The following is a 19377-nucleotide window of genomic DNA, read 5'->3' as shown; positions in this document are numbered from 1 at the left end:
CAGGATTGTATGCTTTAGGGCCATGTGATTGCTCAACAACCCAGAGGGAGCTCCCATATAAAAAATGCAAAGCTTGGTGGAAACGTGCATTTAAAACATGGAGCTGTTCTCGCTGTGGATACCTGTTTTGGGCTCACTGATGTTAGCGGAAATCGTTTGGACTCTACCCATTGATCAGAATCAGCGGCTCAGGCCTGAGGATGCGGAGCTGGCTGAGGTTTGTGGGAGGACGACTGTCTTTATATTAGCCCTTTAATGCCTGAACCATGAAATAATTGCCAGAAAATTCATTTTTTTTTAGAAAACTGGAGTGTTTATTGAACCTTCTGACAAATAACAAAACAAATAATAATTTTAAAGTTTAAAAAGTCTTCATTTGTATCATTTTTGCTACATCTGGCATTTTTGTGCAATTTATTGCTCCGTTTGTTTATCTTAAACAAACAAAACATCTAAAACACATATAAAACACAAGAAAATATCACACTGATGATGTAGAGGTCTCAAAAACTCATGTATCAAATATGATACACTTGGCGTTAAATGGTTAGAAATGCTGGTGCTGGTACATTTAGGATTTTTAGTTTGTTCTGCAGAAACCTTTACGTGAAACCATTCCAGACTGTAACCAAGCAATGTTTTGTGTCCTCCCTTTTACTTGAAAAGGTTATATTGTGTGTGTTTGATTTGTTTGGCTCCATTATAAAGTGGTACCTACGACATAATGCAGGTGTTTTCTTACCTTTGTCACAAATAACATCCCCTGTGTGAAAGTCATTTAGATCTGATTGGTTGTTTGTCAGCTTTTTTATATTTCACCCATATCATCAGATTTCAGCGCAGAATATGCAAAACTCTAATCTTTGTCCACTATAAGTGTACACATGCCCATACGGTGTCTTTTAAAATGTGGATTCAAAACTCTACGACACCATTTGCAGGTATATTTTAGAGGTCTTTTCATAAAAGCTAAGCCTCAGATCGGAACTCCCTTCAACAACAGGGCTACCTCAGGAGGTTTTACAGCCTGAACCCCACAGACGGAGGCAGAGTGTCGGGACGAAGGCTCAGGTCCACGTCAGCCACGGAGGAGAAGATCAGAGAAATGCAAAACTTCTTTGGTCTGGGAGTGACGGGTCGTCTGGACCCTCATACCCTGGATGTGATGAGGGAGCCGAGGTGCGGTGTTCCAGACGTTGAAAACTTCAGCTTCTACCCTACAAAGCCCAGATGGAAGAGCAACACCATCACATACATGTGAGATGTTCTGTGCCAACTCAGAAACATGCTTATGTTCTAATCATGCTTTTACTGTTTTTACTGATTACAAGCTTACATTGTATAAAATGTAAGCAGTGGATATGTTACTGTAGCAGTCACTATGGAACTTGTTGCTCCCACTGCCTCATGAAAGTGTGTGTATGTGTCTGTGGCGATGGCGTGCAGGGTTGCCAAATACACTCCTGACATGACGAGAGAGGAAGTGGAAAAGTCCTTCCGTTTAGCCCTGAAGATGTGGAGCGATGCTACACCGCTGAGGTTTATCAAAGTCAACCACGGCAAAGCTGATATAGTCTTCTCCTTCGCCCGCAGAAGTAAATCTGTAAAGCACTTCTGAGTTATTATGTTGGTTGCACTCAAAACTGAGTGCCTGATTATAGCTAATAATGCCAGAAAGATTTTTAAGCCCTGTCTAATTCATAGTGCGAAGAAGTGTCTTTTCTCTTGCAGCTCATGGAGATTTCTTTCCCTTTGATGGACCCCGGGGTGTGCTGGCTCATGCCTTTCAGCCGGGAGAAGGAATAGGAGGAGACGTGCACTTTGATGAGGATGAAACATGGACAGCGGGGAGGCGAGGTCTGTCAGTCAAAACAAGTTTGCAGTTCTGAGAAACAACATCATTAGACAGCGAATGAAACATTTAAAAAAAAAAAGATCCTGTAAGCGAAGAATCTGAATCCTTTTGCAGCGCAGTCTTTGCCTTTCATACGTACGCTTGTTGAGATTCTAGAATATTCTGCCTTAACTTAAGTAAAGAATACGTTTATTTTCTCTGTGTACGTTCAAAGCCAGGGCACAGCAGGTGTTTCATGTGCCTGTGGCAGCTGGAGGGAAAACACCTGCTGTGATTTCATCACTGTGGCGTCGTCAGAAGTGGATCTTTCCTGGGAGTTTCAAACCCACAGACAATTTCCAGTGTGATCCTGTGTCAATTTACCTCTAATTGGTGTTATAAGTAACACTTGTCTGTGGCTGTATTTCAGGTTACAGCCTGTTCGCCGTTGCGGCTCATGAGCTTGGCCACTCTCTAGGTTTGACTCACTCCAAAGACCCCTCTGCTATCATGTACCCCAATTATCGATCTCACAGCAGCACACAGTACTCTCTATCCAAGGATGATGTCCTCGGGATCCAAACGTTGTATGGTGAGGAACAAATTACAAATGTGGAATGATTGTTTGAATTAAAACGATCAGAGAACAGTGCATAGTAATGTTCAAAGACATATTTAATGCTTTCTGCTCCAATGTTTGTTAGGAAAACCCACAAGTAAAGAGGAAATACAGCCAGTCCCCAAAAAGTGTGACCCCAGCTTTACTTTGGATGCAGCAGTTATAATTGGAAATGAGATTGTTTTCTTTAAAAACAGGTACAATATGTTTTAAATTACATTAAATGATTGCAAAAGTGCTTCAGTATGTTTGAGTTGAAACAGAGTCTGCCTATTGTTTCATCCTAGGCACATGTGGATGAGAACAACACGGGCAGCTTATTGGAATCGCCTGAGAGAGAGCCACAGCAGCACATATTTACCGAGCATCACTTCTCACATTGATGCCGCTTATGACATGCCTGCCAAAGGCGTGGCGTACATATTCACTGGTAGAGTAATGGGCAGTCTGCAAAGCATCACTTAGGCCTTGTCAGCATGACAAGGCTGGATTTCCAGTAGGAGAACACAATGTTGCACCCAAATTACAGCCTTGTGCAACTTAAGTGTTGCAGTTCATGCAAGAGCCTCATTGAGTTTGGCAGTGATTGTGGTATGTTGCTGTTTTTCATAGTGTCCCAAAATGCAGTGACACGGCTGTGTTTTTCCAGGTCATAAGTACTGGGTGGTTCAGCAGCTTAAGACGAGAAGTCATGCTGGCTCCATCTATGAGTACGGCTTCTCCTCCAGAGTCAGACAGGTTGACGCTGCCGTGCATGTCAGTGAATATGGAAAAACAGTCTTCTTCACAGGAGAGGTTTACTACAGGTAACTGACACCAGCTTACTTCACGTTAAAGTGTCCGTTAAAGTCATATAGTTTTACATGGAAAAAGACGTGAACATTGTCAACTGGAAAAGTACATTATCTACAATGTAGATGTCCATTCAAAGGCAAAAATATTATCTGACCAGAAAAAAACATTATATGTGAAGAGTGCTGTGCAAATGAATGTATTTGAATGATCCAACGTCAGGTATGATGAGAGCAGGAGAAGGATGGACCCCGGCTTCCCCAGGCTGATCCAAACAGACTGGCCTGGAATCCCCAGAAGGGTCGACGCTGCCTTTAAGTTACATGGTAAAAGAGCAAAACCGTCACGCTTTATGGTCATGAACTTTGTATAACGTGGACCTGAGCAGCAGGACACAAATAGAGTACCACTGAAATAGAAGTTGTAATTTCTTGTTTTTACCGTGTTTAGGTGGTAAACGGGTGGGGTTTACCGCACTGGAAGCGCTTTTATACTGAAAACACCATTTGTCCCAGTTTTAGAACAATGTGTAACTCAAACTTTGTCGTTCACATTTCATCTGATATGTTTTGGAACGCCACGAGGAGATAACACACTTGTTTGTATGATGTTCTGTTGACAGGTAGCATCTTCCTCTTCAGTGGGACAAAATCCTACCAGTATGACTTCAAACGAAACCGGGTGGTTAATGTAATTTCAGCAAATTCTTGGCTAGGATGTTGATACAGTCGATAGAGTGGTGGTAAAGTTACTGAGAATACGTCCTTTAAAGGCTATCAAATCATGTAAGACTGTGCACAGTATAGTATGTGACTGCACTGTTATGGGTAATATGTTTGGGGTATGCGTAAAGCTATATGTAAATTACATCTCTGACGTCTTCTTGGGTTCAATGGCACTAATACATCTTAAGTGCAATGATGTAAAATACTGACTTACAATGTGAATATCAAGCGTGTCTTTTTTTTTTTTATTGTGGATTTAATTTACTCAGATATGCTTTCAAAATGTACATTTAATTCAGCCTACAAACACCCCTTGGAAAATATACCTTGATGTACTTGAGGATGCGAGAGTCAACATTACTATATTTAGAAATCTGAATATGCAGTAACAGTATGTGTCTTTTTTAAAAACAACTCAATAAAATGTAACTTTAGTCCATAAATCTCAGATGCTTTTGTACATCACTGTTGTTTCATCCTTGTATTCAAATTCTTTACTCAAGTAAAAGCCCCATAATTATGCAACTTACAAATACTCCATTACAAGTAACAGTACTGCATTTAAAATCCAACTTAAGTGAAACTACTTATTACTTAATGCTTAATGTGGCCTCAGTCAGTGTTATTGTTGATCACACATGATGATTGTTACTGAAGGTGCTTTAATATACAGTGTAAGCAGCATTTTAATGCTGCAGCTGGTTGCAGTGCTGCTTTATATACTATTGGGTCATACATGCAGGGGAGTAAAATGTACAATATTTCACGCTGAAGTATAAAGTTGCATAAACACATAAGTACAAGAATTGTATTACAGTAAGTAGAGCACTTTTCCAGTAACACTTCAGTTACTGGACCTCAACACTCCAAAATAATGTCATGTGACATGAGTTAACTGCACCCATAATGCACATGTTTGCCCACCAAACTCCACTGTGGTCAAAGTACACAAAAGGTTATCAAAAAGTACAACAGAACTCCAAAAAGTTTGTTGCTATGCAGGTGACAGTTTTGTCATTTGTTCATGTTTCAATTTGTCAGTTTGGGCTGATAAACTACATGTCGGTACAGTAAATGTAGTCGGTGCTCGTGCCTTTACTGCTCTGTGTGCACGTGACTAACGATACACGCTTATCAGAAGGTAAATCATAAAGGTGGGATGAAAGCATCTAACTAAAAGGCTAAATGACTAAGGTGGTGATAGAAGAAAACACAATTAAACTGCTTCACGTATGTTTCATCAGTGAACTTAAATAGATCTCATTGTCTCCTCCCACTGTGGGGCCACTATCAGAGGGGCCACTATTTACTCCCCCTGCCCCTCTAGCACGAGAGCATGTCTTAACATTTAGCACACTGCGTACTCTGGACACTACGCATTCTGCTCTGATCAGATCAATACACACCCCAGGCTGCCTTTATAAGAGGAGGAGGGCTGGAGAGAAGGAAACATTTCAACAAGATGTTTCTTGCTAATATCTGGATGGTGTTGCTGGGATGTATAACCCTGTGTTACGCAGCACCCACCATTGCTCCAACTGTTTCACCAGTGGACGAAGACCTGGCTGAGGTAATGCAGTACATGTATCTTAGCTGCACTAGGAAACGATGGATACAAATAATAGGATGGATACAAATAGGAATCATCTGTCTGCTCCTGGTATTAGGAATACCTCTCTCAGTTCTACGCGGACGTTGGGATGACAAACTCCTCAGTGCGAAGCATCACTAAAGACTCCTTCAGTCTGGATCTTCAGGCGATGCAGGCTTTCTTTGGCTTGGAGGTAATTACAATCAATCAAAGAATTTACTTGGCCTCTTGTAATCAAAGACATATATCGCCTCATATCGTCATCTGACCACCAGGTGACTGGTGTCTTGAACAATGAGACTGTAGAGGTGATGAAGGCACCCAGGTGTGGTGTGTCAGACATCAGTCGATATGGACACTTCCCTGGGAGACCCAAATGGAGCAAAAGTCTAATCACATACAGGTAAGTTGAATTTAAATGCGTGTTAATACTGCCAGTGTATTTTTCCTGGTTGAATATATAAACATCACCCAAAGACGATGCTGCTGCCAGTGATAACAACATGCTGTATACATGAATATGATTTGCACAGGATCACTCAGTACACTCCAGATCTGTCGCAGACACAGGTGGATGCAACCATTGCTCAGGCCTTTAAGCTCTACAGCGACGTCATCCCCCTGAACTTCAAACAGATCCGCAGCGGCACTGCGGACATCATGATCCTCTTCAAGGGCGGATGTGAGTCTGGATTAAACAGCAGGTTTTTAAACACACCTGAGCCTGAACAAGCCCATGCAAGAGGTTCTGTGGGACAAAGTGGTGGACTGACTGACATAGCCCTTCATTGTTTAGCATGTTAGCTTTCTTAGACATCATTGTTTCTTTGCTTACAGCCTTAAATTTTGGATTGCCTTATCTTCTTTGTCCTCTGGCAGATCACGGGGACTTTTACCCTTTTGACGGGAGGGGTGGAGTCTTGGCTCATGCGAACTCCCCTGGGCAGGGTCAGGGAGGGGACACACATTTCGATGATGATGAAACCTGGACTCTTACCCAAAGAGGTAGATAATCTGTGCAGCTCCCTGTATTGCACTTCCAATAGCTGCAGCCATAAGCACATGCTCTGGATTTAAAATACAATATATCTGACTTACTTCACTGTAACTGCTGTGTTGAGGTGTGAATCTGCTCCTGGTGGCGGCCCATGAGTTTGGCCACGCTCTGGGCCTGGATCACTCCAGGGACAGACGTGCACTTATGTTCCCCACCTATCAATACGTCAACACAAACGGTTACAGGCTGCCAGATGATGACAGGCGTGGGGTTCAAGCCCTTTATGGTAAGGCAAAACATCAGATTCCACATCATGATTCACACTAATGGCAGATTTGACAAACATGAGACAATCTTCAATTAAAATATCCAGTCCAGATATTGCAAAGAAAAGCTGAATTTTTGAGCTTCAAATTTGGGTTTATCTAAACTGCAAGACAGAATGTTTTATTCATATTCTATCTAGTTTGCAACTTTAAACTTCCATTCAACAGCATGAAACCTAAACTGGATCCATTTTATATTCAGTGTGGTGCAAATGCTTGATGGTCAGACTGATTTTGATCCCAACCGTTGTGTTTCTATGCCAGTCATTTGTATTATGATGACTGAAGGCTGTAATTTAGACCTTTTTTTATTTTCCTAATGCTTTCAGGCAGCCGTACACCAGTGCCCGCACCAAAACCTAAACCCACTCCTAGCCCAGAGCCAGATGACCCAACAGAGGGTCCAGACCCTGTGCCCAGCAACCCCCGAGATGAGCAGTGCAGCCGCGGGCTGGTGTTTGATGCTGCAACCTCCATTAGGGGGGACTTGTACTTCTTCAAAAACGGGTACAGTTTGAATATGTGATGGTTTTCTTGTTTAGGTGTGAAAAACATATCTTTACATTTCAATTCAAAACCCTTACCAGATACTATTGGAGGAAGAGTTTCCAGGGAATCCGTCTCACTAAAGTAAGCACAAAATGGTCAAGAATCAATTATGTCGACGCTGCCTTTGAAGTCCCATACAAGGATGTGGTTTATTTCTTTGAAGGTAATATTCATTGAGTTTTGCTGGGTTTGAATGTTGAATTCAATGAGCACTATGAAGCTATACAGATGATATAATAACCTAAAACTGTTTCTCTACAGGTAATAAATACTGGGGCATAAAGGCTTATGGAAAGACAATCATTCCAGGTTATCCGAAGCCAGTCACCAACCTCGGCCTTCCCTCTTCAGTCAGTAAGGTGGACGCAGCTGTTTATGTGTCAACTACTAGAAAAACACTAATTTTTGTGAATAACCAGTATTGGAGGTGAGTGTTGGTCATGATCAAGTCAAGTTTATTCTGTTATGAACATAGCATGTCCCTGTTCTTCTGTAGTAGATAAAAATAACAGACACACATATTCATTGGATACTGCTACATACCTACAAAGCATCTGTTAATACTCTGTCTTTTCTCTTTTGCAGCTATGATGAGGGCAGAAACCAAATGGACTCCGGATACCCACGATACATCACTCAGGACTTCCCTGGCATAGGCTCCAAAGTAGATGCAGCTTTCGAGAATTATGGTGAGAAATAATGATGATCATAATCAGTATTTATTTTTTTATAAAAGGAACAGTTTGACACTACTGCTTAGAGTTAGATGAGAGGCTCATTCTGACTCTCTGTCTGTTCCTAAGTGGACATGTGAGAGATTAGCATAAAGATAGAAAGAGCCTGGCTCTGTCCAAGTCATGAAGGGGACTATTTCTTGGCTGGGCATCAAACTATTCCTATAACAACTGATCAAATGACTGTGTAATACAAAAGATTTCAAACCCATAGAGTGGCTAGCTCACAGAGAATTTCCACACTATTTAGTGGTATTTCCAGTCACTGTTTTGGTTTTATGGCCCACAACTTATTTAGATGCACTCTTAATGCCACAATAGCTGTTTTCAACAACAAAAAAAAGCTTGGCTGACAAATAAGGGACTAGCTAGTGAATATGGTGGAGCATTTTGCAGCTAAAGAGCCAGATATATTACCAAAACAGAGCTTGCTCCGTATATACTGCATGTATAAATAGGCAACAGATTTGATTTGACAACAACTTCTACTACAGTCAACTTACAAGGTTCTTAGAAATTATTTGTAATATGTCATTGTTGGCCTTAAAGCTTGCCTTAGTGTCTTTAGTTCAATTGTATACTAAATGAATCTTCCCTCCCACAGGCTATCTATATTTCTCAGATGGTCCCAGGCAGAGTGAGTACTACCTGCCATACAGGAGAGTGATGCGTGTGCTACTCAACTACGGCTGGCTCAACTGTTACTGAGAACTCACAGAAACAACGACACAGCTGTCTTTGTCCACGGCGTAACTGCAGTTAGCATGCATATCTCACATAAATAACAGCATTATATATTTCTATGATTTGGGGAAGAGCCCTCAGAGACAGATGTTGTTTTGTAGTCTAACTCCATCTTGTCTGGTTAGCAAATAACAGTCAAACTGAGGCAAAGGTCAGTGAGTGATTATCAGTGGATCAATTCTGTAAAGAATCTTTGACCTGCTTTAAAATGCATCTGTGTCATTTTTTCTGCATGGAAATTGAAAAGGAATGTACTTATGGTGAGGGTATTTGCTGAGAGATGTTTACCCATTTCAGTGAAGCTATAAAGACACTTTTAGGGGTAAAATAAGGGTTTAAAAGTTGTCTTGTGAACCTTTCCCACAAATAAATGGTTAAATGGAGTTATACTGAGCTGCCCTGCAATGTCTCTGTCCCCTTCAGCCATAACAGGGCCTAATTTGCAGAATATTCTTATTTGCCTATACACCAACATGGGTTACACGGTAAAAAGTTAGCAAACACTTTAAGCCATTAGTTGTTCTTGATCATGACTACACTGTTACATTGTGAAACACTTCTGCCTTTTGCCTGAATGCTGCAATTTAAGAATTAGGACCACAGGGCTTGTTTAGCTCAACTTTAGCCACATAAGAGAAGATCCAATAAAGAAAGAGAGCTGAGTCACTATTGTTTTCATGAACATAGACAAATTAAGGATTTTATAGTTTAATGTGCACACACTCGAATCCTGGTTGAGACATTAAACAAACCAATGAGGTGATCAACTGCAGATGATACAATCAACAAGAATAGGGGAGCTTTAAAGCATTGGTACGCCCAAACAATAAAATATATTACATTAAGATTGCTTTGGTTTTATTTGCCCAGGAAGTTTGACAAAAACAATTAAGTCTAGTTAATCCTCAGAACAGACTATCAACTTGTGTCATTTAGAATCACCTCAGTAGAGAACTGCCCACAGTGAGGTCTGTGGACTGTCCAGACCAGGGGCCTCGTTCAGACGTACACTTGAACTTAGTCTTAAGATAATTTCTGAAAGTGTGATTATGCTTCATTCATACTGAGCATAAGAAACGTACACATTTTTGATTCAAATATCTTGCATCTGGAGATTAATTCCTCATACCTAATTGATAATTCCTGTCGCATTGCTCATAAAGCTTATGCAAAGTTCACCACGGACTTGGGTGCATATATGCATCCCAGCCTGCAACAGGGTACCCCTATATAACCAGCAGGAAAATGACTTATGTCAAGTCTAGGCTAGGTTGTTGCTCTCTGCACATAAAACAACCATGCAAACAGGACATTTCCCACTAACGCTTGATGAGGGGAGAAAGGCTAATGTTTGGAAAAACTGCAGGTGCCAGAAAGAGGAAGATGTAATCAAAGAAAGTGTGTTTTTGTGAATATACTCGTGCCCACCAGGTTACATACACATAGCAGTTATGAAAAACAACAAGAACTTTAGAGTGATTGTTACATGCTGCATTCAATGTTAAAATCAAATGTAAATCAGTAAATTTTAGTAATGTTAGTAAAATCACCCGTGGAGTTTTCAGTGTCCGAGGAGTCATTTCATTAAATATGGGCAAAATTTAGGGACAATAAAGAGAAAAGTTTAGAAATCATGCAGACATACACACAAGAACAACTTTAATAAATCATTTTTTCACAGGTTTCTAAAGGGTTAAACTGAATTCAGGATCGCAGCATCTTGTTGACCTTCAGCTGAGCCCTCTTTTACTGTCAAACGTGTCATTTACTAACTTCCCACTACTGAGTCCAAACGCTTTAAGACAAGACTGCACCGGATATCCGGTTGTAGTGCTCGCTGTAATCATGTCCGGTGCGTGCCACGGACTTCAGTTCCTCTGTTGATCTCCTTTATCGACACGTATGTTTTTCCGTCTAGACTCACCCTTTCATACATATTGTCGAGACCTCCCTCCTACACACAGCTCCACAGTCTAGCTTTATCACAGCGGAGGATGCTGCTGGCTGGTTTGCGTCAGCAACGATGCGATGAAGAAGACTGAAGGTTCCGGGTGACGCACGGGAACAAACAGTCCAGAGCACAAACTGAAAGAAGGGTGGGTTTGCTGCAGTTTCACTGAGGTGTGTGTCTGTGTGTCCGTGTGTTTGTATTAGCTTCAAGCTGACTAGTAATCTTGTATGGTACGCTATTAACAGTCGTGAGCAATTAGCAAGTGTTAGCTAGCTAACGCTGTACTGTAACAGAATGTGCAGATCTCTCTCTCTCTCTCTCTCTCTCTCTCTCTCTCTCTGTGTGTGTGGTGGTCACAGTATTGCTACTGTAATCTGACTCAGTGCAGGAGGCACCTGCAGACAGAAAGAGATAAGCTGTTACTTCTCTCCACAGGCCCCAGTCTCCTATGGAGTCACTCAACACTTTTGAGTCAGAGATGGAGGCTGATGGACAGGGGAACTACTCTCTGTTTCCTGCCCTGGACAGCATTGCAAGTCTGTCTGGGACCACTGAAACTCTGGAGAGGTTGTTGAAAGTTCAGTGATTTCTCAGTCGTGTTATTACAGTGCCATACTTTAGAAACGCCCAGCAGCGACTTACAGATGTAGAAAACAACTCTGTACAAGATTTAATACATGCCAACCATGTAGATGTAGAATTCTGTGCTCACAGGGAATCACGGTGCAAATCAGGTTCAATATTATGATTTAATATCGCACTCAGTCAACAGCGCAGAAATGCTTTGTGATGGTTGTGCATCATTTGAGTCACAGCATTTGGTATCAAGCGATCACACACGTTGAATTCAAAATGATGACACAGTATTCGCAGTTGCCAACATGATTTATGTCTTTCTTGTGTTCTAAAAGTGCCAGAAAATAAAATAATGATAATAATAATAATAATAATTATGATAATAATAATAATAATAATAATACACTGGATGATGCTAAACTTTTTCTGTTCGCAGCGAACCACCTAGTGAAATTGCAGAGAAACCAAACCTCACGTGGCTCGATGCTGCACAGGTATCTGCCATTTCTGCTTTATATTTCAGTTTGGTGTCACTGATGATATTTCCCATAATCAACAGCAGTGACGTTAGTTGGGGGGATTTTTTTTGGGTCTCGTTCTTCACATGTAGATCGTGCTGGAGGAAGCTGGACGTCCCATGCACATAAAGGAGATTAAACAGAGAATCATCGACAGGGGACTTGTTCAATCCAAGTGCTTAAATTTACTACACATCTTCTTGCCATGTGCTCACATGTTAAGCCGAACAGTTTAAATTTAATGTTTGACTCAGTTTCATGAAAATGCTGCAAACTTGCCCCTGAATCCACGCAAGGACTCTGCTTATCTTGTTTTTTCTCTCCACGGCAGTGCAAAGTCGAGCCTGGAGGCCGTCATGTATCGCGAGGTAAGGAGGAGGATGTTGAAGACTCAGTCTGACAGCAGCCTCTGCTGTTGATTAGAATAACTTGCACCTCCATTTAGCATGTGTGTGAACTCAGCTGATACAGGACATACACCATCTGTATTTCCTTTACTATTTTTTTTCCTGTCTTCATGTTTTTCCATCCTGCTTTTTTATTTATTTATTTATTTTTTTACCTTATTTTGACCTAATTTTCAAAAGAGGCAGACACTTGTGCGCTGTTATCAGAACAAAGGATGCACTGCGCTCAGATGCAGAAGCCTTGAACATGCCCTATATAACAGTGGTGGAACTAATCTAAATTGACCTCCAGCTTTTTGGGGAATCAAATCTGGCTTTTCCAGCCTCATGTATTGGCCTCAGTCTCACATTATGTTTCAGACACAAAAAGGCAGCAGGAGATTCAAGAGGATTGAGAACAGAAACGGAGTCTTTGCACTGCTGGTGAGTTATATGGGACACTAATGCCACACAAAACCCCAATATGTTATGGGATACTGACAATGCATTTGTCCTGTTGTGCTAGACTATTGGTCTGTGATATATGCTGCTCACACAAGATCTGGGTCCAGGCGTTTAGTTCGGTTAATATTACATTTTCAACATCATTAAAAGTGGAAGGTGCAGGGGGTTTTTTTTGCAGCAGAGATTCAGTGCTACCTGGCAATCTGATAATATGGTGTAATTTCATCTGCTTTTATTTTCTATTAGAAGCTAATGCAAGGAGCAGCATCTTAAAGGAAATCTGATATAGTTAACAGTGCTCCTGAGCTCCAAAGTTTAGCAGTGTTAGTGAGCAGTGGAGCCATGTTGGACAACTAATTTTGACTAATGCACACCTGGTAAGGACGCATTTATTCCTGGATCTGTGTTTCAGTGTGAAAAAAAAAAGGGATATAAGAGAGAAATCCTCCCAGAGACGTTCTGAGATGAATTTAGAGTAGAAATAATTTCACTTATGCATATTTTATTTTCAGAAACCTTCATTGTTTGTCATGCAGCAGTTTGAGTGTGAGCTTCATCTGTGTTATTTTACCGTCTATATATTTTATTTTCACCCATCATTCTGAAGGCAACACAAGCATTAGCCTCGGGTCCCGCTGGAACACACGAACAGACCTCTGTGCTGTCTCTCTCCCGCCTCTGTTTCCTCACAGACTGATGAGGAGCGGCAGCAGGCCCTGCAGGCCTTCACTGCACAGTCTTTCCTCGGCTCTCCGCAGCAGAACACCATGTCCAGTTCTGGCTCGGGTGCCTCGGCGCCCGCCTTCCCGTCCCCCACCAGTTCTTCAGAACATAAGACCAAGATGAAGAGAGGTCCGCGAAAAACCCATAACGAGAAGTACCGACTGAAGTACCTTAGACTGCGCAAAGTGGCCCGTGCCATGATATTTGTGAGTGAAAAGTTGATTATTAAAAAGCTATGACTAGTTTTGCTGTAGATTTAACATCATGCATATCTTGTATGATATTGTAAATAGTGATTGTGTCAAATTTTAAAATCATTATTGTTTTTTTTTTTTTTTTTTATAGAATTCACTCTCAGTACCAGTTCAGATCTTAAATGATCTGTATCCTAATACTGTTTTACCCACAGGAGAATGCAGCTCTCTGTGATGAAGTCGCCCACTTAGAAGAGAAGTTTTTGAGAGCAAAGGAGGAGCGGAGGTGTGTACGCAGTTTTCGGCTATTCTTATAATTTATTCTTACTAGTGCGGTGCCCATTTGGAGTGGGCTGATTGCTCGGCCCCCAGAAGTGCTGCATGCCTTCTGGATAAAAATTGCTCATCTGATCGACTTTGCACTCAACACTGCAGTCCTGTAGGTCCTCAGCAGAACATCTGCTAAGTTTGAAGTCGGTTGGATGAGCGGTCCTTGAGATATACACACACACACACACACACACATCTGAGGCCGCCATTTTGGAGAAGTGGTATTTGCAGTGGCCATATTGAAGAAATCAAAACCTGCAAAATGTTTTCTTTAAATGGTGTCTTTAACATTTCAGCTTCACACTGCGCTACCTTGGCTTCCCAGTTAGACACCCACCTAGTTGGTCTGACAATATGATTGTTGAAAATGATAAAGAACAGACAGACCCTCCTCTATAGCAAGATACATGATGGATGCGATGCTGAATGTTGTGGATTCATGTTAGTCAGAGGATTTTTTTTCTGCACATGTATCACATCACTGCCTCCTAAAAACCCAAGTGATGCTTTCACATTCAAATTCATTTTTTTCTTCTCAGGTTTTTGCTGAAGTCACTGTTGCAGTACCAGTCTTTGTCAGAGGGGGAGATGGTGCCAACACCAAGCTCAAGCTCTCATCCACCTGTGCCGCCTGTGGCATTGACCTCAGGTCCTGGAGGGGCCTCAGGGCTTTCTGGGGGGCACAACCTGGCGTCGGTGGTGTCAACAGGGGAAGAGGGACCTCTTAAAAAACCCAAGAAGGAGAGGAAAGAGCGAGGCAGGGAAAATGGAAAGGAGGAACGTGAGTGCTGTGGTCGTATTGTATACAGTCGGAACTTGAATGGTTTACATTCACCTTTCAAGACGCGTCATTTTAGTCTCTTGTGTTTCATTAGTTCCAAAGAAGATGTCCAAGAAGAGAAAGCTGACAGACGGGTCTCGGAAGCTGGTGCAGCCCATCCCTCTGGACTCATCTGGTCGTCCTGTTTTCCCCATCGTATTAGGAGGTTTAACAGTCTACAGTCTGGGAGAGGTCAGTGTCTGGTCACGTGTCATCGCTCTATTATCACCGTGTTCACTTCAGATGGTGCTTCAATGAATAAATATTAAGTACAAAGTGAAAGCCTCTGTAAAAGTTGACGCTAACCACTGAATGCTTTGTACCGAATACAAACTTCTGTTCTCCAGATCATCACAGACAGAATGTTGTTCCATGATCAGTGTGCCATCTACCCAGTGGGCTTCTGCAGCACACGAGTCTTTGCCAGCATGAAAAACCCTGACCAGCAGTGCCTCTACACCTGCCAAATCAAGGATGGGGGAGCAGGTCCACAGGTACACACACAGATTTTTGTTATGATATTCAAAGAAAATAAACGAGAATAAAGATATTCAGCTGTAAATGGCATGAATGGCATTTAATTGCTTTGAATAAACTTTACACATGCAATATTATATAATCCAATATTGCCCCCCCCCCCCAGTTTGAGATTGTGCCTGAAGAAGATCCTCAGAATGCCATCGTGGCCTCCTCTGCCCTGACGTGCCACTCCAATCTACTTAAGGCCATCGCAGCTGTCAGGTACCAAAGTTCGCCCCAAAGGCTTGAATTGATTGTGGTTGATTGGGGTATTTGGCGTAAATGAACAAACAACACAAAGGTTTTATGGTCTGGTGTTTGAGGTCTCATGTTTGAATATAACTGTATAACATTTCCTCCTCTTAGTTCAAAGCCTGTGGTGCCCATCGTGCCATCAGGAGCCGACTTCTTTGGCTTCTCACACCCCACCATCCAGAATCTCATCCAGAGTTGTCCTGGAGCGCGCAAATGTAGCAAGTAAATGAACTCCCTGAATATACATTATCAGCTAAAATGCACAATATGCACTACTTTTCTGTTTTCATTTGGTTTTAGACTTTAATTGTTGAGTTGGAAAAGCAGAGACTTGACAAAAACTGGCTGGACTGTTCTGGTTCTGTTTCTTTGGCACTACTCCACATTAATGGTTTTCCTTCCCAGCCAGGGACTAAAGGGGAATTTTACAGATGAGTCATTTAGATATGAAATGAAAAGCATGATATTAAATAGTTTCACTTAGAAGCCAGCTTACATTCACTAGGAGTTAAGCTTTCTTAATAAATATGTCTTATGTTTATTCAGCTACCGATGGATCCGTTTCGACGTGTGTCGCCCCGGTGATGGCCAGGTTCCTCACAGCCTATCAGAGGACGATGCCTCAGTTAACTTTGAGGCCTACCAGAGACACCAGGGCTTTGATGAGAACATCAAGACAGAGCACATAACAGGTTGGTTAAGTATCAGTTTTTCATATTGGTGATGTTTCTAGCTTGGCTTTACTGTATATTTATCATAGACTATAAAAGAAGTGGGCGTAGGTCTGAAAAGTGATGCCCTTTAAACCTACATTCTTTCTAATGCCAGAAGGGGGCGATACTTTCCTAATGAGGCGATGGTCTCAGTGGCTAGTTTCAGGTCTTCTTCAACACAGCATGACGTTTATTTAGTAAATTATGTCCCATCTAGAGTAAAATAGACAATAAAGTAGGGTGAGCTTTAGAGCAGGACTGCCAACCAATCAGAAGCAAGGTCGTTCCTAAACCCAACCAATCAGAGGAGGGGTTTTTTGCGGAATGAATGTCAAAACCAAGATGCCGACAGACAAAATGCCAAACCTCAGGCCTCCAACCGGCAGTCCAGACCACTGGGTGACATCACTGTTGCCATGGCTACTTCTTATACACAGTCTATGATATTAACTATGTCGTGTTTTCTTACATTAACAGGACATTGATTGTTGCATGTACTGTACATGCAACAATGCATCAGAGCTGGTTTGCCCATGAAATATGTAAGAACCGTGGTAGCCTTTAGGTTCAACAGCTGGACAGGAGGCCACAGCTAAGAATTCCTTGGTGGGGAAAAAAAAACGTCATCAAAATGTCTAAGCAAATCAGTGAAGCTGCTCAGTTATACTTTGCTCTTCTGGAGCGTGTGTGTGAAAAACCCAAGCTCCTTACCCCACCACCAACTCCTCCAGACCTCTGCAGTACATAATGTGTCATATGTAAGTTACCAGGTTAGCTGAAAATTGAAAGCGTACTTCCCCACAGCAGTCACAGTATGCAGGGCTCTAGAATAACTCTTCCACTGGGAGCACTGGTGCTACCGACTTTTTCAGTTGCTCGCTTATTTTGGTACAGCATGGTATTAATCAATGACCTTGCTTTCTGATGAATGATTGTCATAACTTTCGTGACCTAGTTTTGCACTGATGTAAAGATTGATGTGCCTCGAGCAGTGGCTGACATAATAAGTTATTTCCTGTTGAATTTACTAGAGAACAGCGACCATGGGAACGGCTATAGCAGTACATTTAGTTAAGCACTGGACTTAAGTATTTTGCCGTACTTTTACTTCAATAATTAGAATCCAATAATATATATTCTTCTGAAATGAAATGAAATCTTGCATAATAATGTGTACTTTTGGCACACAACTACATTTTGATGCTAATACTTTAATACTTTTTTTAATACCATATGACATTTCTAGTCAAACACACACATAAAAACAAAAATGCAGTCTAGAGCCCTGGTAAGTAAGAACAGTATTACCAAAAATACCTATTTTTGTCATCTCATGCATTTTCCAACGCCGACATGATGACTGACTGACTCTGTTTATCCATCTGTCTTACCTCAGGACAGACGCCGCAGTCTCCCAGCTCCTCTCACCAGCACCACCTGGCCTCCCCCACCATGAAGCCCTCTACCTCATATTTCAGCTCCTGATTCTGAAAGCGCCACTGAAATCAAGGTCATCCATGATAGTGATCCTGATGAACTTTCATTCTTACGTTCAAGGCCTAGGTTTCCTCTTTTTTTTTTTCTTTCTTCCTGGTTCAGTAATTCAGAAAATGGAGGCACATAGTAACTCAACCCTGTGTTATTTATTGTATGTTATCTTCTAGCAAGTCCCAGGCAGCAGTGCTGGGGATGTGTGCTAGCACTGTTGATGCTAATATACTGGATGTGGCTGGTAAGTTAGCCTTGTACTTAATGTGTCAATAGCGATGTAAAGCTAACGCCTCTATCAACAATTGCCTTTTGTACTGTACATGTGAACATCAGTGTTGGGTTTTAGAAACTGACTTCCAGTTGACATTATGTTTAAAATGTAATTAGGGTGACCTGATTTACACAGAAAAACAGGTTATTATGCTTTCCCATACACAGGGTTTGGCACTGAACTGTTAGTACACTAAAAATTACAATGAATGAAAAACACAAAAGGCAGAGTCTGCAACGTTGGAGAAACTAGCACGACCATTTCAATTCTGAAAAATATTTAACCACAAATATCCCACCCCCTCCCTTCAGGCTTCCCTCCAAAGCCACTCCTCCACAACACACGTGCCCATGATCGTGAAGAGAAGACCGGCCATCACTGCCAGGTCCCTTATTCGTTCAGTACACAACCTCTAACGGACGGCCTCTCTTAGTTCTTTAGTCTAAGAAGTGAACAACTCTGTTGAATATCACAATCATATAAACACAAGCAAAATGTAATGTAACGTTACCGTTAGCTCGTAGTGACTGCTCACTGGGCTCAGGGGCTGTAAGATTATTCAACAGTCTGTCACGGCCAGCAGCGTCCCTTGTTGGTGTGTGCTTTGTGCAGGTAACCGAGGGCTACTAAAGTCTGTAGCTGAGCTGTGAGTTAAACTTCGGCCACACTTTCTCTGCCATTCTTGTGCGACTAGCTCGCAGGCTTTAGCCGTGTGGAAGACTCCAGTCATGGGCGATGTGTGCGCCCACAGCGGGAGTAATGATTGGACGAGCTCATTAGTCTTTTGTCTAAGAAAACTATTTCATTTATTGATTGGTGTGGAGAATTTCAACCAATATAATAAAGAGTGCTTCAAATATAAGGTGCAGACCTTGCCTTTAAATAGTTTCTAGTTCAAACAGTAAATTATCATCAACTTCATTGCACTTCTGTTGTACGAACTACAAGCATTGACTTTGAATGTTACCACACCCACATCATTTTGATTTTCATTTATTTGTGCAAATCATGATAGGACTCATTTGTGATTCAGTGTTTTTCCAAATAAAAACATATCTCTCATGCTTTTCTACATTAATACAGTCCAACAGTTATTGGCAGAAGTTGCCATAATAAAGATTGTGTCCAGCATAAACAGTAATGAAAAATATATGTATTTATTTGCCACAGTGTTCTGCCAAACTTGCCAACCCAATGCCTGGGACACACTGCCTACTTGAGCAGCGTGTGAATGTCTCACTTTTTATTTTGGCG

General features: G+C 41.6%; 1 protein-coding gene across 1 annotated transcript; it reads left to right on the top strand.

Annotated features, from left to right (window-relative positions):
- The first annotated feature begins 97 nt into the window (after positions 1 to 97).
- Positions 98 to 17994, top strand: tbrg1 (transforming growth factor beta regulator 1). Its single transcript, XM_070829413.1, has 35 exons — positions 98 to 217; positions 1004 to 1257; positions 1447 to 1595; positions 1732 to 1857; positions 2265 to 2426; positions 2539 to 2650; positions 2741 to 2883; positions 3103 to 3259; positions 3468 to 3571; positions 5491 to 5540; positions 5638 to 5754; positions 5837 to 5964; positions 6095 to 6243; positions 6441 to 6566; positions 6683 to 6844; positions 7214 to 7391; positions 7472 to 7596; positions 7695 to 7860; positions 8019 to 8122; positions 8772 to 8867; positions 10784 to 10811; positions 10984 to 11007; positions 11298 to 11444; positions 11887 to 11932; positions 12049 to 12131; positions 12288 to 12324; positions 13500 to 13736; positions 13940 to 14010; positions 14594 to 14835; positions 14930 to 15066; positions 15222 to 15368; positions 15518 to 15615; positions 15760 to 15870; positions 16195 to 16340; positions 17758 to 17994. Exons 1-35 carry the CDS (start codon positions 98 to 100, stop codon positions 17844 to 17846), a joined length of 4371 nt encoding a protein of 1456 aa, XP_070685514.1. The 3' UTR covers positions 17847 to 17994.
- Positions 17995 to 19377: the final 1383 nt, after the last annotated feature.

The sequence above is a fragment of the Pempheris klunzingeri genome, chromosome 4, assembly GCF_042242105.1.
Source record: "Pempheris klunzingeri isolate RE-2024b chromosome 4, fPemKlu1.hap1, whole genome shotgun sequence".
Classification (NCBI taxonomy): Eukaryota; Metazoa; Chordata; class Actinopteri; order Acropomatiformes; family Pempheridae; genus Pempheris; species Pempheris klunzingeri.
The sequence above is the reverse complement of the archived record's forward strand: the minus strand, read 5'-3'. Positions and strand labels throughout refer to the sequence as shown.

Bases quoted from the DNA above. Each gene is read 5' to 3' on its own strand.
- tbrg1 (XM_070829413.1), top strand. From the start codon at position 98: ATGGAGCTGTTCTCGCTGTGGATACCTGTTTTGGGCTCACTGATGTTA. The intron at 1,596-1,731 runs GTAAATCTGTAA...TTTCTCTTGCAG, and splicing joins CTTCTCCTTCGCCCGCAGAA to CTCATGGAGATTTCTTTCCC. The intron at 6,845-7,213 runs GTAAGGCAAAAC...TAATGCTTTCAG, and splicing joins TGGGGTTCAAGCCCTTTATG to GCAGCCGTACACCAGTGCCC.